At 39.0% G+C, this 26,798-nt stretch overlaps 1 protein-coding gene across 2 annotated transcripts in view; it reads left to right on the forward strand.

Moving 5' to 3' along the window:
• The window catches only part of SPOCK3 (SPARC (osteonectin), cwcv and kazal like domains proteoglycan 3), a 362,511-nt gene extending 341,179 nt beyond the window's left edge, over positions 1 to 21,332 (forward strand). For both annotated transcript variants that reach the window (XM_075860267.1, XM_075860268.1), the window contains exons 9-11: positions 6,970 to 7,032; positions 16,625 to 16,762; positions 17,420 to 21,332. In XM_075860267.1, coding sequence (XP_075716382.1) covers positions 6,970 to 7,032; positions 16,625 to 16,762; positions 17,420 to 17,586 — 368 coding nt within the window. In that variant the 3' untranslated portion in view covers positions 17,587 to 21,332. The remainder of the gene's footprint in view (positions 1 to 6,969; positions 7,033 to 16,624; positions 16,763 to 17,419) is intronic.
• Positions 21,333 to 26,798: the final 5,466 nt, after the last annotated feature.

The raw sequence follows: 26,798 nt of genomic DNA on the forward strand, positions 1-26,798 counted from the left end.
AATGGCATTATTTTGGTGTACATATCATTTTTTGATTAACTTTTATTAACTTTTTTTGGAGGGAATAGAAAAAAACCCTGAAATTCCACCTATGCGGTTTAAATTCACACCGTTCACTGTGCAGCATAAATAACATGTTACCTTTATTATATGGGTCGGTACGATTACGACGATACCACATATGTAGAGTTTTTTTTATGTTTTACTACTTTTGCACAATAAAAACCCTTTGTAACTAAAAATATTTGTTTTTGCATCGTCGCTTTCCAAGAGCCGTAATTTTTTTATTTTTCCGTCAATGTAGTGATATGAGGGCTTGTTTTTTGCGGGACAAGAGGTAGTTTTGATTGGTACTGTTTTGGGTTACATGGGACATATTTATTAACTTTTATTATGACTTATTTGGGGGGCAGTGGAAAAAAATAGCACTATTGCCATGTTTTTTGCGTTTATTTTTAATGGTGTTCAACTTGCAGTTTAAATTACAAATTAAATTTGTTGTTTGGGTCATTAGGGTCACGGCGATACCATGTATGTGCACTTTTTCTAAATAAAACCACTTTTTATGGAACAAAATTGTTATATTTATTTTTTTACTGTAATTTTTATTAATAATTTTTATTTCACATTTATTACTTATTTTATTAGTCCCACTAGAGGATTTTACTATACTTAGTATACCAGAGCATTATTGCCTGTCAGTGTAAATCTCGCACGACCTAACAGGCATATGCCCAGGGCAGACCTGGGGGCTTTTATCAGGCCCCCGGCTGCCATGACACCCCATCAGAGGCCCGCGATTGCATTTGCGGGCCGCCGATGGGTGACAGAGGAAGCTCCCTCAATCTGTAAACAAGTTAAATGCCGGGTTCGCTATTGACCGCAGTATTTAACGTGTTAAACGGCCACGATCGAAGTTAACTTCGATTGCTACCGTTGGACCTGGAGCCCGGCTGTCATCAGACAGCCGAGCCCCGGCTCCAGCCTGCACGGGTCACCCGTGCAGTAATTAGACTGGGCTGCCGTGAAAAAGCGACGGCCTGGGCCTAAGACCCCTTAGTGACCGCCATGAAAAGGCATACTGGTGGTCACTAAGGTGTTAAAGAAATTCATGGACATAAACACTTTTTGGTTTTTTTTCAAAGCTTGAGGAGAAATTATCAGACTAATATTGTTCAAGGCAGTTTCTAGGAAATTTTGATGACCGGGCAAACACCAAATAAGCGCCCCCCCCCTCCCACCACCATTAAGCAAGGCTAGATTCACGTGTGAAAGTCTCCACGCAACGCGCGCCAAACCAGATTTTACTGAATATTTTTTAAGTATGTAAGCCACGCCATTAACACAGAAACACCTAATCACACAGTCAGGGACAGGCGTAGACTTTCAGTCAGGGACAGGTGTATTCTACCACTATGCAAAGGCCAATATGTTCAATAATACCTCCATAGAGTAACTATATAGTTGTCATATCCCAGTTTTACACAGGCGTCTGCAGAGTATTATGATGCTGCAGACCATACAAGAGAATCCAGTACTGATCAGGAGTAATTACAGGTACAATACATAACTATTAATAACAGTGACTCACACGTGACATCTTCTTTGATTGTCATTGTTCACTTTCCTGTTTTTCTCAATGCGACCAAGACCACCATGACGACTTATGCCGAAGACTGCAGTTTGGTGCCCAGATATCTTTGGCCCCTCACTTCTGTAGCTTATTCCATACCCTCTTTAGCAACACAAATTCAGAACTCAGACCTTAAATTAAACCATATCCCTAAATTTATTTTGACCCTAGATCAGACCCCTTAAGTAATAAGACCCCAGAACAGACCCCTAAAAAATTCAGACCTCTGACCAGACCGACTAAATTTATTCAGACGCCCACATTAATCTGCCAGCTGTTTGCATTCACTTCACATCGGCATTTGGCAGTGATAATTTTAAACTGTATATGTGGTCTGTTCCCTGCTATACGTAGCCTAATAAAAACGTAAAAGTGTTAATAAATTTATTTTCTATCCATAAATTGGGTAGTCAGGAAAAAGGGTTCTGTTTGCCTGCAGGCATTCCTTCTTTTGTCTATATATATTGTACCTGCTGACTACCCAGGGTCACAATCTGTGTTTCTGCCCACATTAATCAGACCCCAGACCAGACCCCAAAAAAATTCAGACTCCTTTCAGACTCCAAAATTAATTAGACCCCACAATTAATTCAGACCCCAAACCAGACCCCCTTAATTAATCAGATCCCAGAACCCCTAAATGTACCAGACTCCAGACCAGGCCTTCTAAATTAACCAAACCCCAGACCTGACCCCTAAATTGCTTCAGATCTCAGACCAGACCCCTTAAATAATTAATCAGATCCCAAACCAGATGCCTTAATTAATCATACCCCAACCAGACCCCAAAATAAATTCAGATCCCCTAAATTTATCAGACCCCAGACCAGATCCCCAAGTAAATCAGACCCCAGACAAAACTCTCTACATTCATCAGAGCCTAGATCAAACCTATATTTATCAGAGACCAGACCCCCTAAATTTATCAGACCCAAGACCAGAACCCTCAAATTAATGAGACCCTAGACCCTCTAAATTTATCAGAGCCCAGACTAGTCCCCCTAAACTTATCTGACCTTAGACCAAACCCTTTACATTTATCAGAGACTAGAACCCTTCAATCAAATCAGACCAGGGAAGAAAAAATAATCAGATCCCACACCAGACCCCTGCATATACTGACCCTTCTGGCTCCTCTTCAGCTCCAGGCACTGTTGTACTGGGTCCTGACTCCATCCAGCGTATACCACCATCCCTGGGCTCACTCAACCTGTCTCTGCTGTTTAGCTGCCCGCCCATTCACTTTTACTCAAGCACAAGCAGCTAATCAGAATATCCCCCTCTCCTCCATTTTGGGGGTAGGTACGGCTCTGGTTTTGTATAGAGAACAATACTTATATTAGTGCAATGTACTTAAGATCATAGAATTTGTGAAGCTTTAAAATGGTCTAACATGTTTTTTTGTTATGTTGCATGTATACTGTACAGTTATACAGTATTGTCAATTGGTAAAATTACAAAATACATGTCAATAGACCATGCCAATTATATTTATATAGTAGTCAAGTTTTGACGTCGATACATGCCAGTTATACACATATGGGCAGCAACACATAGGAACTGTTCATCTCAACCTTAAGAGGTGATCTGTTTCGGATTGCTTCAGACAGGTGAAAAGTTTCTCCACCTGTGCTGGTCTCAGGAATACAGGAAGAGGAGGTTTTATGTGAGTGATGGGAATGGTCATTAGGTAAGTATCCAGTAGCTGTGGGGGACACATTATGTTTAGCACTATGTGGGAAAATGTGCATTATGTCTGGCATTGTATAGGGGTCATTGTAATAAGCACTTATTTGTTGATGTCACTACATGCAGGGACACTATGGCTGGCATTGTATGGGGGCACTGTATCTGGAAGTTTATGAAGACTGTCACTGGGACAGTATGGGGGCATTGTGTTAAAGGAGCACTGCTCCTGGCACTATTTGGCGTCACTGTGATTAGCAATGTACTGCAGCTGCTGTACAAAAATTCCTTAAATTCACAGTGATTGACATGAAGCTTCTGTCTTCTCTTTCTTGGGAGGTTCTGCAGCAGCTGAGATGTGTATTATAAGGAAAAAATGCATCCCTCTATTAATTAATAAAAATATTCTAACTATACAAGTTATAATTCAAGGATAGATAGACAGATAGATAGATAGATAGATAGATAGATAGATAGATAGACAGATAGCAGTGGCGTAGCTATAGGGGTCGCAGCGGTCGCAATTGCGACCGGGCCCCAAAGCCAGGGGGACCCGTGGCCCCCCACACCACATCAATAAAAGGTTACTATAGTAACTCGGGCCGCGGGCCCCTGTTACTTTAGTAATTGACAGTACTTACTTTCCTGGTTCTGGAGTGCAGCAGAGGTCCTGACGTCACAACGCTGTGCGCAGCGCATGACGTCAAAACGCTATGCGCAGCGCGCAACATCGTGATCCCGGATAGAGTCAACACGTCTGCTGCGGCTGAAGAGGAGGGTAAGATTAATATCCCTGTCTTCTGAAGCTGATTGGTCGGGGTCCGACTCCAGGGAGCTGGCCAATCAGCTGTTTTGAAGTGGCCGCACAACTCGTACGAGAGCTGCTTCCCCTTCATTCCGGTCACTTCATTCCGGTCACTTGCTCACACTGTGAATCAGTGTCGGCGATTCACAGTGTGAGCGAGTAAGTAAAATGAAGGGGAAGCAGCTCTCCTACGAGTGCTGCGGCCCCTTAAAAACAGCTGATTGGCGTGCTCCCGGGAGACGGATCCCGACACATCAGTTATTGATGGCCTATCCTGAGGATAGGCCATCAATGTTTAGGGACTGGACAACCCCTTTAAGCCTACGATGTAGCAGGCTTAGAGGGCCCATGAGACAGGATCACAAATTGTGTGATGCTGTCTGCTCGGCCCTGTATCTAAGCGAATCACATGGTAGGCTTAGATACATGGCCCATGTGTGATCCTGTCTGATGGGCCCTGTATATAAGCCTACCACACGGGAGGTTTAGATACAGGGCCCCAGCACACAGTAATCTTATACGGTATAAGATTACTGTCTGCTGGACCCTGTATCTAAGCCTACCTTGTGGTAGGCTTAGATACAGGGTCCCACAGACAGTATCACACATGGGCCCTGTATCAAAGCCTAACACATGAGTTACTAATCGTTTTTTGTGTGTTTTCTTACAGGTTCGGTCATTGGACTACGTCAGATTCCAGGACTACTTCGATGACAGCTTTTTTTTATTATCAATAAAATGGATAACGAGGGTTGTGTGTTTTTTTTTCTTTCAATAAAATATTTTTTCTATGTCTTTGTGGTTACATTTGAAACTATATTACTACCGCCTTAGTAATGGCCACCGGCAGATTGACAGCGTCCATTGCTAAGGCGGGGCTTAGTGTTAGCCGGTGCAGAGGCTAACACTAACCCCCTTTATTACCCGGTACCCACCGCCACCAGGGGTGCTGGGAAGAACCGGGTATGATACAGTACTTGACCATCTGTAGTGATGGTCGGCCAATAGGGCGGCCGCAGGCTGGTACTATTAGGCTGGGAAAGGCCAGAAACAGTGACCCTTCCCATCCTGGTAATGCTGCCTGCTGCTGCTTTATTGTATCTGGCTGGTTATGAAAAATGGGGGGGACCCCACGTCATTTAAAAAAAATAAAAAAAATAAAAATTGGAAAGAACGATGTGGGGTCCCCCCCAATTTTCATAACCAGCTAAGATACAACACAGCAGCAGCAGGCAGAATTACCAGGGTGGTAGGGGCCACTATTTTTGGCCTTCCCCAGCCTAATACTACCAGCCTGTGGCCGCCCCGGTGCCTGACCGTCACTACAGATGGTCGGGTACTGGTTCATACCCGGCTCTTCCCAGTACCCCTGGGGGCAGTGGGTACCGGGGTAATAATGGGGGTTAGTGTTAGCCTCTGCACCTGCTAACATTAAGCCCCGCCTTAGTAATGGAGGTTGTCAATCAGCCAGCGGCCATTACTAAGGCGGTAATAATAAAGTTTAAAAAGCACATAGAAAAAATATTTTATTGAAATAAAAAACACAACCCCCATTAACCATTTTATTGAGAATAAAAAAACGCTGTCATTGAAGAAGTCCTCGAATCCGAAGTAGTCCAACAACCGAACTTGTAAAAAAAACACAAACACACAAAAATAATTAGTAACACATAAAGAAGCAAAATTATTATTCTTACCTTTCCTGGGTCCAGCGCTGGGGCCGCAATGTCAGCGAACTGAGTCCTATATCTAATCCAATCATGTGTGATACTGTCTGCTGAGCCACTGTATCTAATCCTATCATGTGTGATACTGTCTCCTCAGCCACTGTATCTAATTCTATCATGTGTGATACTGTCTGCTCAGCCACTGTATCTAATCCTATCATGTGTGATACTGTCTGCTGAGCTACTGTATCTAATCCCATCATGTGTGATACTGTCTGCTGGGCCCTATCTCTAATCCTATCATGTGTGATACTGTCTGCTGAGCTGTGTATCTAATCCTATCATGTGTGATACTGTCTGCTGGACCTTATATCTAATCCTATCCATAGTTTATAGGATCGTAGTGCTATAGATAGGTTGTCTCCTATACACACATACAATTTTTTGGGGCGGACACATATGTATTGGGGCTATTCCCCCTGATGTTTTAAGTCCTTAGTGACGCCCCTGGCTGCTAGTGCTACATTGTTGGGTCACTTAGGAGACCCAGCGATGCAGCTGAAAGCTGCGGGGGGGGGCAATAAGAACTTTTGCATTGGGGCCCATGAGCCTTTAGCTACGCGATAGATAGATAGATAGATAGATAGATAGATAGATAGATAGATAGATAGATAGATAGATAGATAGATAGATAGATAGATAGATAGATAGATAGATAGATAGATAGATAGATGTAGTCATTAATCTCTCTAGGGCAACAAGTTAAATATATGGTGATATCAGTAGATAAACCTTTGTGACAAACTCAGTCCTGCTACATGTTTATTCATTCTTCATTTTAATTTATAATGAGGAGCTATTTATTTATATAGATCTATATTTTATTATAATCCAAAATAAAAATTACAATGAAACAGACTTGTTCTTATGTGCAACAATCTGGGGTTTCTCTAATAACCCCAGATTGTTGCACATAAGAACAAGTCTGTTTCATTGTAATTTTTATTTTGGATTATAATAAAACATAGATCTATATAAATAAATAGCTCCTCATTATAAATTAAAATGAAGAATGAATTAGAATGACAAAAAAAAACAAAAACAGAATCACAAAAACTTGATATTGTATAAAGTTTGATTGTATTTTATAAATATTCATACTCCTTGATTATTCACAGATCCTCCATGCCAAACTGAATTTAACAACATTCAGAAGCAGCAAGGATTAAAGAAGCTTCTTGGTGAGTTATTTGTTTGTTGGCTAATGGTCTTATAATTCCTTTTTATTTAAAAAAAAATTGTACACATTAATAGAAAAGGCTAGATTTCATAAAGCAAATAGATAAAAGTATACAGCAAAGGTTTAGAGTAATTTTCCAAATATCTGGTGTAGAATAGGCTAATAATCCGAACAGTGAAAGAAGGCACTGACCAGAATTTTATTTCCAGACTGTTGGGCAGGAATCAAAGAGGTGAAGATGTAAGTACTGGGGAAAATAAGTAGAAAATTAGAGGAGACATTGTTAAATGGTAACTAAACTTTCCAAAAACTGGTGTGATCTGAGCACTGAGACCCCCACCAATACTAAAACGGTGAGACAGATGCGCTCGGGTGAGCGCTGTGCCGCTTAGTTTCTGATCAGCTTTTCTCGGAAAGCCGAGCAGTTGGTGTACGGACTCATAGACTTTCTCTGGAGCCTGTACAATAATTGCTCGGCTTTCCAAGAAAAGCCGATCAGAAACAAAGCGGCTCAACAGTTACCCGAGGGCTTCTGCCGCATAGTCTTAGCGATCGGTGGGGGTCTCAGTGCTCGGATCCTCAACTATCACAACTTCAGACATGTCACTATGACATGTCAGACGTTTTTTAGAAGTTTTGTTACCCTTTAAAATGTTTAACTCAAATTTCAGCCACCCCTGCCAAATAAAATTGACTAGGCACCTCCCCATTAATCCACCCACCACCACCACCACCACAAGTCACTGTCATTGCCACCTCCACTACCTAGACAGCTCACATAAGGACTGTGTTAACAATAACCTATCATAATGTCACCGTAGAAAAGATTCTGTTTCTGCTCTTATTTAAAATTCCCAATTTCGGTTTTCTCAAAACATAAAACTATTACAAAAACAGAGCAAGGGTGGAGTAAAAAATGCAGAGTATAGCAGAATAAAACTTGACTAGACTGCCAGGAATTATAAGGAACAACTAAATAGCACCACTACATGTTCCTAAAAAAAATGACATTCCATAACAGTTGATAGTAAGAAAACCCCTTTACCCCTCTTCCTGACCAGGCCCATTTTTCCATTTTAGCCATGTGCCAATTTAAAAGCAAATTGTTCTATTATTTTTCCAACCTACATGTATTTGGTCTTGTTTTTTTCAGAACATATTGGGCTTCCATATTGTGTAAAAAAAGAATAGATATATTTTACTTTTTTAAAAAATATGGAAGGAAAAATGGAAAATAAAGTTGAAAAAAATGTGAGTGTGTGATTTTAGGGGATTTTTTTTACGTCTGGTGCATGCCACTGGGTGAACACACCTCAATACATATTTGGCAACTTGTACCGACTTCAACGATACAAAATATGTGTGCATTGCTTATACGCTGGGTGCAAGTTGGCGCTTACAGTAAATGGTGCGCAAATTGGCTTTTAGAGAAAAAATTTCCAAAGCTGGTTCGCTGACACCATACGACCATTACAGATGTTGTGCCGTTTCCAGTTCACAAAAACTGATGGCCTATCCTCAGGATAGGCCATCAATATCTGATCGGTCAGGGACCGACACCCGGCACCCCTGTCGATCGGCTGTTTTGAAGGGGCCCCAGTGCTTATACGAGCGCTGCTTCCCCTTCATTTCCTTTCTGCTCACACTGCGAATCGCAGATACACTTCTAGCGGCCGTTCACAGTATTACAGCCTTCTACCATTTAAGTGCATACTGTAATACTGTGAACCGGCACTACAACTGTGTCCGCGATTCACAGTGTGAGCAGTAAAGGAAATGAAGGGGAAGCGACGATGGTACGAGCGTCGTATCCCCTTCAAAACAGCTGATCGGCAGGGCTGCTGGGAGACGGGCCACCACCGATCAGATATTAATGGCTAAGGCTCTATTCACACTACAGGGTCCGATTGTCGGCCGATAAAAACGGCCGTTTTGCATCCGTTCCGGGCCGTGTTTCCGTTTTTAACGGCCGATTTTGACCTGATTTGCATCAGTTTTTTTCACTGTCAGTTTTAAAATTTGATGAATTTCATTTGTACATTTTTTACCACACACTTCCCTCTGTAGATAATGCCACACACTGCCCTCTGTAGATACTGCCACAGCCCCGCTGTAGGTAGTGCCACACAGCCCCCTTCTAGGAAGTGCCACACAGCCCCCCTGTAGGTAGTGCCACACATCCCCCCCTGTAGGTAGCACCACACAGTGCCTCTGTAGGTAATGCCACACAGCCTCATGTAGGTAATGCCACATAGCCCCCCGGTAGGTAATGCCACACAGCCCCCCTGTAGGTAATGCCACAGAGCCCCCCTGTAGGTATTGCTACACAGCCCCCTTATACATAGTCAGCCACCATAGATTGCACCCCCCCCTACCTTCCTGTAGGGGACGGCTCCAGGAGCAGTCCCTCACTTCACTGTCCATATAAGGACAGTGAAGTGAGGGACTGCTGCTGGATCGGAATCCCTTGCCGCTTCAGAAGTCCCTGACGTCACTGTGTCCATATATGGACAGTGAAGTCAGGGACTTCTCCTGGAGCGGAATCCCCGGCCACAGTGTTGCCGAAGCTGTGGCCGGGGATTGGGGATTCCACTCCTACAGGGAGCAAAAAAATACCCTCCTACTCCTCCTCACATGCACTTCGCACTGTGAGGAGGAGAGAGAGTGAGTGACGGAAGACACGGCCGTCTCTCGGAACTGGGAGAACAGCCAAAAATCGGGCATGTCCCATTTCTTGACGGCCCGGTTTACTGGGCCGTCCAAAAAATCGGTCGTGTGAATAGCCCCATTTGGGGTCTATTGTTCTTACTGCGGCCGTGTAACGGATGTTTTTTGAGCGGCCGTCACACGGCCGGGAAACCCTGTCATGTGAATAGGGCCTTATCCTGAGGATAGGCCATACATTTTTGTGGACTGGAAAACCCCTTTAAACAGAAATAGACAGCGAGGCAGCACTTCCAAAAAATAAAAGCTTTTAATCACCTGTGCTTTGTGGAAAACCCCTTTGACATCCCAAAAATGATTATTTTATGGAAAGTAGACCCCAAGGTATTAATTTAACGATATATCAAAAATGCGAAAATCTGCCGTGTAAAATATCTGCAGCATGCAGATGAGTTTTGTAAAATCTCATCTACTTGCCTTGTACTGTAATCCGCTGCAGACTTTGCCTGCGCAAATCTAATGTCACCCTAAGGCCCAATTCACAGAGTTTTTTGGTGCTGATTTTGACATGGAAACTGTGTCGGAATCAGCACCAATATACAGCCGAAATTGTTGTTTTTTTCCCGGGCGACTGGGAGGCAGAAAAAGCGGTTTACATCCGCGTTCCTCAATGGCCACAAGCGAAAAACACGGCAAAAAAAGTGCAGGCAGGTAAAAATCTGCCTTAAAATTCCTGAAGGAATTTTGAGGCAGATTTTTATCTGCCTGCAAAATACTCCGTGTACAGGTTGTCCGACCAAAGGATCGCTACGTCCCATAGCCTACACCGCAAGTAATGAAAGTCAATGTCGTCGCGTTGCGACCTGCAAGTAACTGCGACACGACAGTTTGGATTTCTTGCAACTGTCATGTCGTGGCAACTTGCGTATTGCGACACAAAGCACATTGACTTTTATTACATGCAATGTAGGCTACAAGACAAAGCGATCTTTGTCTGGTCGACCTGTGTCGTGCGTGGCCAAAGACGCCGTGTAGCAGATAGACAAATTTATCTATAGAGAAAAATGTTATTGAAAAAAAAATAGTGTGTGTGTGTGTGTGTTTTTTTTTTTTTTTTACATTATTCTTCTCCCTCTCTGCCAGTCTGCCAGAGAGGGAGAAGATTCAAATGGTGTTCGCTGTGACAGGCTATCACAGCGATCACCTGGCCTGACACCACTCTGAAGCTCGGTGATACAGCTGTCTCTAGACAGCTGTATCATGGAGCTCCTTACCGTCGGCACTGTATCACCGAGTTAAAGGCTGCCGGGGAGCAGCAAACCTGCTAACGCTGCAGGACGTTCTCGAATGGCCCTGCAGAGTTAATTGCGTACCACCCGGACGTCTATGGGTGGTCCGGAAGTGGTAAATTAACCACTCAAATTTTTTTCAATCCCTCCAACCGTGTTTTAGAATGTGATGAAGTGAAAGGTAGTGAGTTGTATTGGTTTACCAGGTGCTTTACTTTTTGGGTAACCGCTCATTTCCGGGCCACAGTGGGGTAAATTGATCTCTATTCTGACCAGCCCAATCCTACAGCATCTGCTGTAGGAACCGGAGGTCAGTCTCTCAATGCAAGTCTAAGAGACTGACATCAAGGCTCCCAAAGTCTTGCATTGAGAGACTAACTTCTTTCTGGTCCCTAGAGCAGATGCTGTATGATTCAGGGAGTCAGAATGGAGATGGCTTGACCCAAGGGCAGCCCAGTCTGGAGCGGCGACACATAAAGAAGGCACCTGTTAAGCCAATATGTCTCACTACATTTCACTTTGCTATATTTTAAACCGGTGGGGGCGGGTGTAGAAAAATTGTGCTTCTTTGAGATTCTAAATAAACTAATTGGGCAAAAGAGCAACAAAACTCCTAAGCATCATTAATGTTTTACCAGACAACGTTTTGCTGCAAATTTAACTAAATGGATGGATTTGCTGTAATAGTGGAAGAGTGGTATTTCACAGTTTTGCTTATCTCTAATCAGTACCCGCAGGACCAGACTGGTGCAAGTTTTACAGTATGCCAAAAAAATATATATTTTTGAAGACCAAAAAATAGTGAAGCCAAATTAATCTTCAATCAACATATTCTAATACATGAAACATATTAGCTTTCCGGATCAAGTGAAGTTTATGTCCCCCTGATTGAACAAGTGAAGAATATGTCCCCCTGCTTCCTCAGTGACATTGAGGGAGATTTATCAAGCTTTCTTAGGTCCTGTTCACATCACCGTTCATTTCCGTTCCGGGGTTCCGTCGGAGGGTTCCATCGGGTGAACCCAGCAACGGAAAGTGAAACTGACAGCACAGCTTCCGTTTCAGTCACCATACATCTCAGTGGTGACAGAAACATCGCTAATGCTTTCCGTTCGTCACCATTCCGGCTGGTTTCCGGTTTTCCGACGGAATCAATAGCGTAGATCAATGGTGACTGAAACGGAAGCTGTGCTGTCAGTTTCACTTTCCGTTACGGGTTCACCCGACGGAACCCTCCAACGGAACCCCGGAACGGAAATGAACGGTTATGTGAACAGGCCCTTATAGTAAGAATGTCCTTTGTTGCCCTTAGCAACCCCACAGCTTTCATATATTAATGAGCTCAGATAATAAAATGAAAGCTAAGCTCTGATTGGTTGCTTTGGGCAACAAAGGACATTCTTACTATAAGACAGCTTGCAATTTTTTGTTGCCCTTAAATTAAAATGGATCGACATTTCTTTGAGAAGACACTCCAGCCTATTATAACTGATGCAAATAAAACCGATGCCACCGAATTCACGAAACAGTACTATTTACTTGCAAACAATCTGGACTGCGAAAACTGCCATCAACTGCCTCTGCGTTGTATCGCTCGTCGACAATGTTCTGATGGTTATTCTTGGAAGTCTATTTACAAGAACTGTGCGTCATAATGGGTATCCATTGGAAAGGGCCCTTTCTTTCAAAAGTCGCACATCTCCCTGAAAAATTGGATACATATTACTTTTCTCTGGTGTTTGGAAACCTCTGAAAAACAAGCTGCACAACTGACTGGAATATCCGAACGCACCATAGTTGACGTTTTTAAGTTTTATCATGAAGTATGAAGTGCCTATTTTTGTACTAACCCAGTTTTGCTAGGTGGCCCCGGCCATCATGTTCAAGTTGATGAGTCTTGTTTTAGTCATAAAATACTATCGTGGTTGTACCCTGGATCGCAAAATATGGGGCTTTAGGATTGTGGACTCTGCAGCAACGCCAGCTATTGGGTATATGGAAGTTGTTTCTAATCGAAGTGCTGAAACCCTCCTTCTTAATATTGACAGGGGACATATACTTTATTTGTGTTACCAACATTTGTGTCAAGGGAAGTTTATGTCCTAGGGGGACATAATCTTCACTTGGTCTATCTTTCCTAGGCAAGAGACTTAAAATATTCAAATAAAAATCAGCACACACAAGTATAAACCAAAAACAAGCAACAATTTATATTTTAGATATTGGCTTTAAAAGGTCTTAACAATATTACCAGAACTTAGCCTCCCATAGAGTAAATGGAACTTAGGGCATTTGAATTGTTGGCAGCGGCGTAACTATAACTCATAGGGCACCATAGCAATATTATATAGGCCGCCACCACTTTGTGACAGAAAACGAAAACAGCATCATATGTAGCAATAATTATGTATGGATTATAGAGCCATATGTCAGAGGGCCCACATAGTAATCCAAGATATCAGAAAGCCACTAACTTGTTATTCCTTATTAAAAGGAAACATGTTCTTGCACCCAAATAGGCCCCATAGCAGCTACGGCTAGTTACGCTTATGAATGTTGGTAGTTACATCCCTATTCACTGGTCAGTATAGTGATGATCAGGATGCTCACTAAAAACCTAATTCACTGTCTGACTGATTAATAATTTTCGTAAGTCCCATAGAACTGAATGCTAGTTACGGAAACAGCGTAGCTCACATGCTACGCTGTTTCCATAACTGCCATTCACCACTATGGGACTTACGAAAACAGCGTAGCTCAGCGAGAGTAGGAGAATAGAGTTGAAGTCAGTTAGAGCGCTATAATTGAAGACTATCCAACTGACCTTACTAAAGGCCCTTTTACACTTGCCAATTATCGGGCAAACACGCGTTCATAGAACACTTGTTGCCGATTATTGCCCAGTGTAAACAGGGCAGCAATCAGCAGATGAACGAGAAAACTCGTTCATCTGCTGATCGTATAGTTTTAAAAAACTAAAATATTATCGTTGTCGGCAGCACATCTCCCTGTGTAAGCAGGGAGATGCGCGGCCAACATTATAATAATGTATGGGGACGAGCGATTGGAGTAACGATCACTTGCCCTCATACATAGCTCCTTGTGACAGGAGCAAACGAGCGCCGATCAACAAGTCTCGTTGATTGGCGATCGTTGCACCGACCACTTTCCAGCTACAACACAGATCAGTAGAACGGGGTTTAGGGGGCTCCGTTCTAGAGATAGGTGCGGGTCCCAGAGGTGGGACCCACATCTATCTGACATTTAGGACATATCCTGTGGATATGTCATAAACATCTCTGATGGTAAGACCTCTTTAACTCTGTCTAAATCATATTAGCCTCCTTTCCCTATCGCTGGTATGTTACAATTCTCCTTATGCGTTTCTACACCATATATTTGACTGGTGTCGAATTGGTGGTTGGCCAGATCCTGCATAAGGTGGAGAAACGCAATAGGTGAAGTGAGAGCCTAGTTTGTTAGTGAGAGTTACACAGAGTCAGTTTGGGCAGTTGGTTAGGCATTAGCTGCTTCTTATTTCTAGTATATCCTCCTACACCCCTATCTAAATTCTGAGAGGAATATTTGGCTACGGAGCACAATGTTATTAATGAAAATACATTAAAGGAGTATTCCAGCCTAAAGCATTTTTCACCTATCCACTAGATAGGTGATAAATGCTAGATTGGTGAGGGTCCACCCACTGAGACCCCCACCTATTGCAAGAATGGTGGTCCCCGTACCCCAAGCAGTCATCTTAGTACTTCTGTTAGCCGCTGCCAGAGGCAAGGTTTAATAGGGTAAAGCTGACATTACACTACAATGAAAAAGCATTGCAGTGCATTATACAAGCTATTAAGTGTTAGGATATTCGAGTTCCCTAGTGGGATTTAAAAAAAAAGTTTCATATAATTTTTAAGAATATATATAACATTGAATGTAAAAAAAAACTTTCATATTTATTACGTAAGAAAATATAAACAATAAAAAATATATGTCATTGGTATCACCACATCTGTAACAATCTGAACAGTAAAAATATATTTTATTTATCCCACACGGTAAACACCATCATTTTTTATGTTTTTTTTTAATTCCGGAATTCCAGTTTTTTTTTAACTTGCTTCCCCAAAAAAATTTAATAAAAAGAGATCAAAAAGTTGTATGTACCCCAAAATGGTACTAATACTGACTAAAGCTTTCCCACAAAAATCAAGACTTTACATAGCTACATTTACAAAAAAAAGTTACAGTCTTAGAATATGGTGACACAAAACAAATATGGTTTTTTAACATTTTTTACAGTAGTGTTTTTATTTTGTAAAAGTAGTACAATATAAAAAAAATATATAAACTTGGTATCGCCGTTATCATACTGACCTTCAAAATAAAATTTGACCGCAAGACGAACGTTGTAAAAACAAAACCCCAAAAACAATGTCGGAATTACCTTGGTTTTTTCCATTTCACCCCACATTGGGCTCACACAATTTGATCAAAATGTGCGCTAAGAACCTCCCTATTGTAAGTAGATTTAGCAGTAATGCATATTTTTTTTTTTTTATCAGTTTAGGTGACATTGGTGTTCGCAGAGTGCTGTCGCCATTCTCTTGTGTGCTGTATAAATTTGCAGTCACAGGCGTTCTTGCACCTGCATGCACATTTTGTTGGAATGTGCTGTTCAAACTTTTGTGTTGTTTATGTGATTCATATATGTGGGGATAGTGACTGCCTCCATTTTTTGATCTTGCACTCCTCCCATTCTGCCCTGGGTGATTTTAATTAGTTTAATGCTGGTTCCTACCATCCCCAAGAATATGTAGGTTTTGTCCCAGTTCTGCTTGTATGTGCAGAATAGGATCCCACCTCATAAAGGTCGCCTTGTCGTGGCAGGTGCGCTCACACAATTTGATCAAAATGTGCGCTAAGAACCTCCCTATTATAAGTAGATTTAGCGGTAATGCATATTTATTTATATTTAGCGGTTTAGGTGACATTGGTGTTCGCAAAGTGCTGTTGCCATTCTCTTGTGTGCTGTATAAATTTGCAGTCATACTGGCCTGCAAAATAAAGTTTGACTGCAAGACGAACGTTGTAAAAACAAAACCCAAAAACAATGTCAGAATTGCTGGGCTTTTTCCATTTCACCCCACAAGAATTTGTTTGTAAAGTTTTTTTAATACATTATATGGTATATTAAATGGTTCCATTAAAATAAACTAATAGTCCCGCAAAAAACAAGTCCTCAAAATAAAAAAGGGTAAGGCTCTTGGAGTGCAGGGATTGAAAAATGAAAGACTGCTGCCATGATTTTAACAGGTTAAAACTATTTTAATGTTCTCTAAATAAAGAATATGGCAACATTAATTGTTCTATACAGGGTCAATGTAAAACCAGAGAAAGTTTTCACAAAACTGTTATTTATCCATTTATTTTTTTTTACATAATAGATAGAAGCTAATGATGAATTTCTGAGTTTATCTTGTTACTTTTTACATTGCACAGTCTTTTGATCAATGCAGATATTAATGTTTGAATATAACATACCAGTGTAATGAGGATGATTATTAATTATTATTATTATTATTATTATTATTATTATTATTATTATTATTATTATTATTATTATATTATCTAAAGGCTACTATATACCAGGATGTGATGAAGATGGCTATTACAAACCAACTCAATGTCATGGAAGTGTTGGTCAGTGTTGGTGTGTTGATAGATATGGAAATGAAGTCACAGGATCCCGAAAAATAGGATCTACAGAGTGTGGTATTTATCTTTAACTTCTTTATTCCAAGCAAGGCACTATTTAAAGACAACTTATAAAGATCATTTATTGTGCAGCTTCAGAAAACTTCAACTTGAACTTAATCTCTTATGTAAATATTGTTCTTTAATGCTCATAAGGATCATGAACGAAGGGAATTAGATATGCACAGTCTGGAAAATAAAGTCTTTGGTCCTTTTGGCACTGGATAATGGACATTGTATTTGTACAGTGTTAGCCTTAGGCCTCATGAACAAGGTTGTACTTTGGCTTGTGCAATTCAGACGAACTGTATGGGGCGATACTGTTCCTTCATCTGCCTTCAATCTAATATGGATGCATACAGAGGTGTTTTTCTGATAGATGCATATGGAATCCAAAAGAAATTGTGGTGTGCTTTATCTGAGGCCATAATTCAGTGCCATGCAGCACACATGGAACCATATAGGGACTCTGTATACCACCTACAGGGCTGGCAGAAGGAGTGGGTAATTTGCTTACCGAATGCCAAAAGGTCCAGAGATTTTTTTCCTTCCTATAGGGAATGGTGGAATAGGAGCGTTCTTATAGCTGAAATATGGAAAACATGTATCATTTGCTTGGCTTTTAATAAATGTCACACAGTTTGAAACATTCATTTGTTATGTATTTAATGACAGGTGCTGATTCAGAAACATCTGGAGATTTTGGAAGTGGAGACTTTCATGACTGGTCAGATGATGAGAATGATGAAGAAATGATGAATGATGAAGATGAAATTGATGATGATGATGAGGATGAAGGGGTTGATGATGAGGATGAAGAGGACGAAGATGGATATATTTGACATGATATAAAACAAATTCATTATATTTTTCATGTCTACGAAAAAAGACATCACTTAGGAAGTACCTTTTGCTCATGGCAACACCAAGATAAAAGGATTTGAAAAGAAAACAGAAATTTAAAACAGAAAACATGTATATTTTGTATGATCATACCAAGTGAGGCTGGAGTCATAGACTTTTGTTTCATTTATGTGCGTTTGAGCTTTTATATGCTTTTAACAAGAAGACAGCACATTGGAAGTATAACCTGAAGAAAAACAACTAATACAATCCAACAATTTAGGACAATATAATATAAGCATAAAGTACACCGGTTATGACGTGGACTTCTGTGCATTTTCTAGATTGGAAACTAAAATATACCAACTAAAAGTAAGAACTACAGGTGTAGGAATAAACACATCAGAAATTCCTCATTTTCCTCAGATTATGCAGAAATGTGTTTGTTTAATCGGCTTTTAGATTTGTTATTATTTTACTATTCTTCTTTTTTTTTTAGAAGCATTGTATCGATTTTGTTAGTTGATCAGCATGATAATACATATGCTATAGGTAACACAGATATTCCAAGAGTGTTAACTGAACCACATAATCAGCATTGCTCTGCCTGATGGCAACATAGGAAGGACTATGATTTGTAATGGTTGGGATAAGGACAAAAGACTAATCATTCAACTGTAAATAACAAGTAAATTCAAGCTGTCTTCTGCCATTATAATTACTACAGAATTCCACTTTATATGTGTTTTTCTCCAGTGTTTAAAAAAAATATATATTGGAATCAATTTTATTTTTTTTGTACAACCCAAGTGTTCAAAATATAAGTTACTATATACTTCATATATTCTTGAAGAATGTTCTACCAACATTATAAATACACAAGAGTTACAAAACCAGTTTGCTTATGGTGTTAGGTCAAGCTGCAACCTGTGGCTTTCCAATTCTTCTAATACAAAACCCTGTACACCCTGTAGTATTACCTTTGGCAATCCCACAAACTACAGGAAGTTAAAGCTGACTTGAATCAGCCACATTAACTATATTCTCAAATATAGTGTATTTTTTTTATATAACATTAAATTACACATTATACTCTTCAAATTAAAAATCAGATTCAAATAGGAGCCTATATATATATATATATATATATATATATATATATGTATATATATATATATATATATATATATATATATAGTGCCAACACAGTTGCTAAAGGCAGTTGAGGGGTCTGTCTACAATGCTCAGGAACAGTGTGCCTTGCAACTCATTCCAAAAATATATATTTTTCAGTATGTTCATTTATCACACAAATTTGCATTCAAGGCCAAAAGAATTTCAGAATTTCAAGACCGGGGGAATCAGGTTATACCTGAACATTTTCTCCAAATGTATTACTTGATTTTCTGTACATCCAAATATATTGAAAAAGCAAATTTAAACTCTTTAGAACATTGTACTGTGCTGTGAAAAAAGTATTTGCCCCTCACACAATTTATTCTCTTTTTTTGCTAATTTGTCGCATTTAAATGTTTTAGATCATGCAACTAATTTTAATAAAAGATAAAGATAACACGAGTAAACACAAAATCCAGCTTTTAAATGATCATTCCACTTATTCAAAACCTATATCACCCATGTGAAAAAGTAATTGCCCCTAAACCTAAACAACTGGTTGTGCCACTCTTGGCAGTAACAATTACAAACAAACGTTTGCGATAGCTTGCAATGAGTCTTTTACATCGTTGTAGAGGAACTCTTTTTTGCAGAATTGTTTAAATTCGGCTACATTGGAGGGATTTTTAAGCATGAGCTACCCGTTTAAGGTTTTGCCGCATCATCTTGATAGGATTCAAGTAAGGACTTTGAATTGGCCTCTCTAAAACCTTGGTTTTGTTTCGTTTGAGCCATTCAGAGGTGGACTTGCGTGCCTGCTTCGTATCAATGTCCTGCTGCATAACCCAACTCCACTTGAGCTTTAGGGCATGAACGGATGGGCGGACATTCTTCTTCAGGTTTTTCTAATAGAGAGCAGAATTCATGGTTCCTTTAATTATGTCAAGTCGTCCACGTCCTGCAGAAGCAAAGCAGCCCCAGACCATCACACTATCACCACAATGTTTGAGCGTTGCTATAATGTTCTTACGGTGGAATGTGGTGACAGCTTTACACCAGATGTAAGGAGAACCATGTCTTCCAAAAAGTTCCACCTTTGACTCATCAGTCCACAGAATATTCTACCAAAAGTCTTAGGGGTCATCTAGATGTTTTTTGTGGTTCTTTTGTGACCTCCTAGATGAGATGTCGACGCACTCTTAGTGAAATCTTGGTAGATCAGCCACTCTTGGGAAGTTTTAACACTGTTCCAATTTTCTCCATTTTTGGATAATGGCTCTATCTGTGTTTCGCTGGAGTCCCAAAGCCCTAACAATGACTTTGTAACCCTTTCCGGGCTGGTAAATTTCAGTGATTTTGACCCCCGATTTTGACCCCATTGTCAATTGAATTTGCTTAACTGGTTGATTTAGCAGCTAAGGGCCAGATAGGGCCAGATAGGGCTGAACAACATTTTACATTCAATAAATGAAATCATCATTTATAATTAGCATTTATAAATAGTATTTTGTGTTTACTTGGGTTATCTGTGTCTAATATTAAAAGTAGTTTAATGATCTGAAACATTTAAATTTGACAAATATGCAAATATCAAAGAAATTACTTTTTCACAGCACTGTAATTTAAACTCTAAAGCTGAGATTTATTTGTGATAAGGGTTCCTAAAATTTTGCACCATAAACATTTGCTTAATATCATGATTCTTAAACATCTATGAATGACCTTTAGGCCTCATGCACACAGTAAAGCCATGTGGAAGAAGCCTGAATGGCAGCACATGGAGATCCTATGGTTCCATACTATGAAGCAATAGGCACTCTGTATGCTGCCATACACCTCTTGCACACGACCGATTTCGGGCCTTAAAAAATGGTCTGTGTGTCGGCCGGATTTCCCGGCCCGACTGCGGTACAGGTAAACGGGACTCCTGGCATCATAGACATTTTATGATGCTAGGAGTCCCTGCCTTCCCGTGGAACTGCTGTTCCGTAATGAACAAAATAATACAGTACGGAGCAGCAGAGGCTAACTAAAAGAATAGTGGTGCTGCATTTGATTTTTTTAAGATTTCAACCTTTCTAGTTTCTAAATAAAAGAATGATGTGGGGTGCCATGCACAATGAGAATAAAGAGACCATTATTAGGCATGAGCTAAACAAACAAACAAACAAACAAACAACCTATTTACCATAGAGCTGCTGGGAAGCAGGTTTGTGCCCCTTTTATTGTTATGTTGCTACCATGTGAATTGGATAATGCTTATGATTACTGTGTATGTTTGCATCTAATCCTTAAGAGTATAAAGCTTACTTTAATCACTATATTTATGTTGGCATGTTGTTTCATTGTGAAAATCTTTAATAAAACTCCACTACCTTCTTGTATACAGTAATATATCCACAATAACCTGGGAACAATTCTGTATTTCAGCACAGTTGGGCTGTTACTTTCCAAGTCGATCCCCTGAAATGTTTAGTTTCAATTTTGCATTATTACAACAAAAATAGTTAATTTGAATTAAAAAGTATTCTTGACTAAATTTTATGTTTATCTTATGTATAATTGAGAAAATGCATTTTCTTTTATACAGTTCATGTATAGTTTGCAAAATAAAGACTCTTGTAACCAACTCTGGCTGTTTTTTGTAGATTTTAATGTATCTTTGTTTATGTAGTTTGTATTGGTCTACGGAATGTGTTCTCTATTCTCTGTAATGTCGCATCCTCAGCTGCAAGGTTGTAATCAGGATTGATTTTTTTTTTTCTACTAAAACAAATATGATGTTTTTTTTTTAGGGTGTTGTATTGTGTCACATATGGAGAGTAGAATATACATAGCAATAAAAAAGATTATTCTGCAACCTTGATGGTTTTACTTGAAAAATTATAGGGGGCATTAAAGGAAAAGAAATGAAAAAAACTGAAACTAAAGTTTGGAAAATTGTTAAAAAAAATAAAAAAAATGGGACCCATGGCTAGCCTTAGGGAGTGAATGGAGCACCCCAGATGGCCTGGCATTCAAGTCTTGAGACCTCCACAAATTGTAATATTAATTATATAGCAGTAATTTTTAGACATTGTATAGCAATGTTATTAGTTTGCTAGCTGCTGTTAACTGGTCTTTTTATGTTGGTATTATTTGAGAAATGTATGGTGGTATTTGTAAATGCCCCGTGTGGCACTGCTACTTAGGCACTGTACAGTACATAATTTTTGCATTGTACAGCATTGTCATTTACGCAACCCTATAAAAATGTTATTTGACCAACCTATGGAACCATATTGTATGCCATTTAAAATTAAGCACTGTATGCTATGGTTGATTGTACACTATATTACTGCATACCATATGAGGGGCGCCAACAAAAATAACCGCAAAGGGCAACATACAATGTAAGCCCTGATGGGACCCAATTATCTGCCAATACTGTGATAGTGAGATGAAGAGTGTTCAAAGCTTTCCTCTCTGATACATAGAACAATATCAAGCCCTACTCATGTTCGATCCACAGGTATTCTGGTAAATTTTTCACTTAAGAAGACAACTCAAAATTTGGGTTTCGATGTTTGTGTAGCTGTCAAGAAAAGGAAGTAGACAAAGGGGAGAAATTTTGCGCTAGAACATTAAAACTGGTTATCTGAGGTGAGGACTACAGTTTTACAAAGTGATAAGTCTAACTGTGAGATCTTTGGAAGTAACAGAAGGTATTATATAAACCACCAAAGCAATGAAAGACTCTTTGAGCCATGTCTAGGATCAGTACATGTTTGAGGGTGTAAACAACATCTGGAAATTGTGAAGTTGTAATTTATGATGCAATATCTTCTGCAAAATGATTGGGAAAATAATTGTTCTAATTCAAGAAAACAATTCCAAGCTCACTGCTGCCAAGATCAATATGTCCTTATCAAGCAAAGAAGCTGTTGGTGTTCTCAGGAAATTGACTGGTCACCCCTGAGCCCAGGTAACAAATGCAAAGGGGGGGGGGGGTACACAGTATTTAATAGCTGGTTCGAATAGAAATTAAATAAACAAAAGTGTGGTCACTGACCACACAGGATATACATACAATATTATATAATGCTCATTCTACCAATTGAAATTTTTTTTATCTCATGTTTAAATATGCCAACCATCCATTTAATGCTTTGCAAATTAAATCTTTGAAAACCAATGTTAACAATTTTTATTTCTTTTTTATCACAAAACTGTATAAATACCAAAAATTTACTACATTTTGCAGTTTAGAATAGTTTAGAAGATTATTTAAATAATGTAAATTGAAGTTTTATGGGTTTTCTTTTTTTCACCTTGATTTTAGAAAGACGAGCATACTAATAATAAATAAAAATGTAAGAGGGGCAATGGATAACAAAAAAAAGTATTTAAAATACTAAAGCAGGAAGAAATTGCACTGAAAAGATACAAGGTAAAAAAATAAGAATAAAATTAACTCTAAAATGTTCTTCAATTCTATCAATATTCAAAAGGTTAAAACTGAGCATTGGCCCTTTAAAAAGTAGTATGGTAAAAAATGTAAAGGTGATGAAGGGAACATTTTCTTCACCACTGTATTCACAGATCAAAATGAAATGTCTTTATCTCAATGAAAATATACTAATATGAATAATAGTATGGATTTAAGAGGGATCAGTTCTGTCAAACTAATCTGATCAGCTTCTATAAGAAGGTAACATCTAGATTGAACCGGGGTAACTTATTGGATGTCATATATCTTGATTTTTCCAAAGTATTTGATTCTGTACCTCATAAAAGGTTGGTATATAAAATGAGAATGCTGAGACTGGGGGAAAATATGCGAAAATGGGTAATTAAGTGGCTTAGTAATAGAAAACAGAGGGTGGTTATTAACGGTATATACTCGGATTGGGTCACTATTACTAGTGGGTTACCACAGGGGTCAGTATTGGGCCCATTCTCTTTAATATATTTAATAATGAACTTGTAGAGGGATTGCTAAGTAAAATATCAATCATTGCAGATGATACTAAACTGTGTAAATTAATTTATACAAAGGAGGACAGTATTTTATTACAAATTAATCTGGATCAGTTGGAGGCTTGGGCAGAGAAGTGGCAAATGAGTTTTAACACTGATAGATGCTTGGGAATGGAAATTACATGCCAAGATTACTTACTAAATAGGAAAATATTTGGGTAAAACTGACATTGAAAAGGACGTACAGTTGGATTTTAGCTGACCTTCAAGAGGCTCTGTCACCAGTTTATAACTACCCTATATTTTTCCTAATCTAATAGGTCCTTTCATGTGGATAACAACAGTTGTTTATTTTTTATTTTTTTTTTAAAAACGTTATTTTTGACCAAGTTATGATCATTTTTAGTTTTATGCTATTTTGTTCTAAATGCCCAACTGGGCATATTTTTTTACTTTTCACCAAGTGGGCGTTGTAAAGAAAAGTGTCTGATGCTGACCAATCAGCATCATACACTTCTCTTCATTCATGCCCAGCTTGTTTCACTTCACAGCGTGATCTCGCATGATGGGACTTCCTCCCACAGGTCCTTCACCGGAGCCATGGAAGAAAAAAATAAACAACTGTTGTTATCTACATTAAAGCGCCTATTAGATTTAGGTAAACTTAAAGAGGCTCTGTCACCAGATTCTCAAATCCCTATCTCCTATTGCATGTGATCGGTGCTGCAATGTAGATAACAGTAACGTTTTTTGTTTTTTTTTAAACGTTCATTTTTGGCCAAGTTATGAGCTATTTTATATATATGCAAATGAGCTTTGAAATGGACAATTGGGCGTTTTTTTTGTTCGTTATGTCCAACTGGGCATGTATTGTGTTTTTAACTAGGCGTGTTTACGTGTATGATGCTGACCAATCAGTGACCAGTCAGCGTCATTAACTCATCAGCATTGATTTACACAGCAGTGATCTGCAGCCACATAAAGAGAGATTAACGTTAATCAAGTGTCCTGATAATGAATACACATGACCTCCAGCCTGGACGTCATGTGTATTCTGAATCCTGACACTTCTGACTCTTTTCTGTGAGACTCCCGCAAGCCACTCGTAATCTCGCGAGATTACGGAGGTAAACGAGATTTTGTTTCCCTTGCTGGAAATCTCAAAGAAAAGAGTCAGAAGTGTCAGGATTCTGAATACACATGACGTCCAGGCTGGATTTCATGTGTATTCATTATCAGGACACTCGATTAACGTTAATCAAGTGTCCTGATAATGAATACACATGACCATTTGCATATATATATAAAATAGCTCATAACTTGGCCAAAAATGAAAGTCTTTTTAAAAAACAAAACGTTACTGTTATCTACATTGCAGCGCCGATCACATGCAATAGGAGATAGGGATTTGAGAATCTGGTGACAGAGCCTCTTTAACTAATGTCCAGCAACTGCTGCCAAGGCAAAGGGATCATGAGATGCATCAAAAGGGTTATAGATGCGCTCAAAAGCTATGGAAACCTTTGAAAGGGATTGGAAAAAAAAAAAAATCAGTGTGTTTTGTGGTTTCAATTTCGTTTTTATTAAAAATTATTTTTACTTTTTGAGATACAGCTGCTCTGTGTTACAGATTGTATTACTCTGTATACAGAGCAGCTGTATCGTTCACTGAATCCTGTGCCGTCAGGTCCGCGGGTCGGACGAGTTCAGTGAAAGCAGTTCCTGCATGTTTCTGACACGCAGGATCATCTGTTATCCATTACATCTATGTTCCTATCTTTTTTTAACTTTATTAAAAAAATAAAAATTCACTTTCAAAGGTTTACAGAACCTTTATGGAGAACGTAGTTCTACTACTTTACTAGTCAGACCACATATAGAATATTGTGTGTAGATTTGGGCATTAGTGTACCATAAAGACATAGTACAGTTTAAGCGGGTTCAAACAACGTAAACCAAAGTAATAAATGGAATCAATGAACTGCAGTACCCAGAAAGATTGTCAAAATTGGGGTTATTTAGTTTCGAAAAATATGGCAGAGGCGTGACCTAATAACTATGTATAAATATCAAAGGTCAATACAGAGATCACGTGATGATCTTTTTATACCCAGGACTGTAACTATAACGGGTCATCCTCTACATAAAGAGGAAAGACGTTTTTACACCTTTAGCTGGGTTCATACGGCAGTGTATGTTTAACTTGTATTTCGGAAAAAGCTCTCAATGTATATGTTAAACAAATGCATCCGACGGATGCCATACTCTGGCAACCATCACCCATAGGCTCCCATGTTAAAAAAAAAAGTATACAGCGCATTATGTTTCTTTGCAGGATGCCTCTGTATAGAAAAGCATAGTCGACTACACTATAATATTCATTAAACAGAAATGCATACTGAGATACACATAAAGTAAATATTAGAAGTTATATGTTCTATATCATTGCAGTTGAGTCTTTGATCCAGGCATTTATTCTGATTGCCACTTTTGGATTTGGGAAGGAATTTTGTCCCTATGATGAGGAAACTTTGCTTCTGCCTTATGTTTTTTTTCCTTTCTCTGGATCAACATTACAAAAGAATAGGCTAAACGGGGTGGGCTTATGTTATTTTTTAGCCTTACATACTATGTTACTATTTTAGTTTACTATCAAACCAAATGCAAAACAATATATAAAAAAAAAAAATCACTAGGTTGACTTGTAAAGTTCTGACTAGGGAATATGGACGTCAAGCAAGGGGGTCATAGAGTGAAGCCACTCATTTGAATTGGCATACATCTTTAGTGAAGGGGTTTGCCTCAACAGCAAAAGTTCAGTCAGATATTCTAAAACTGCATTTAGAAAATCATAATTTTCAACTAGACATTTTTTTAGAAAAAACAAGAAAATTTAAAAAACTGATTATAAATAGAAAGTTTTATTTAAATAATATTTCTGCAAATGAAATCTGTCTGCTATAGCAACAATCGTTAATATTCTATTTTAGAGTTTTTGATTCATTTTTTTTGTATTCATCCTTCCTTACAATTCTGTTTAAGATAGAGGATACTTCAGAAAGAAATTGCTAGACTCCTGCAGATTTTATGACAGCAGTTGAACTTCTCATTCATCACAGAGCCCAGGTAACATGTG

This window comes from Rhinoderma darwinii, chromosome 1, assembly GCF_050947455.1.
Source record: "Rhinoderma darwinii isolate aRhiDar2 chromosome 1, aRhiDar2.hap1, whole genome shotgun sequence".
In the NCBI taxonomy this organism is placed as follows: domain Eukaryota; kingdom Metazoa; phylum Chordata; class Amphibia; order Anura; family Rhinodermatidae; genus Rhinoderma; species Rhinoderma darwinii.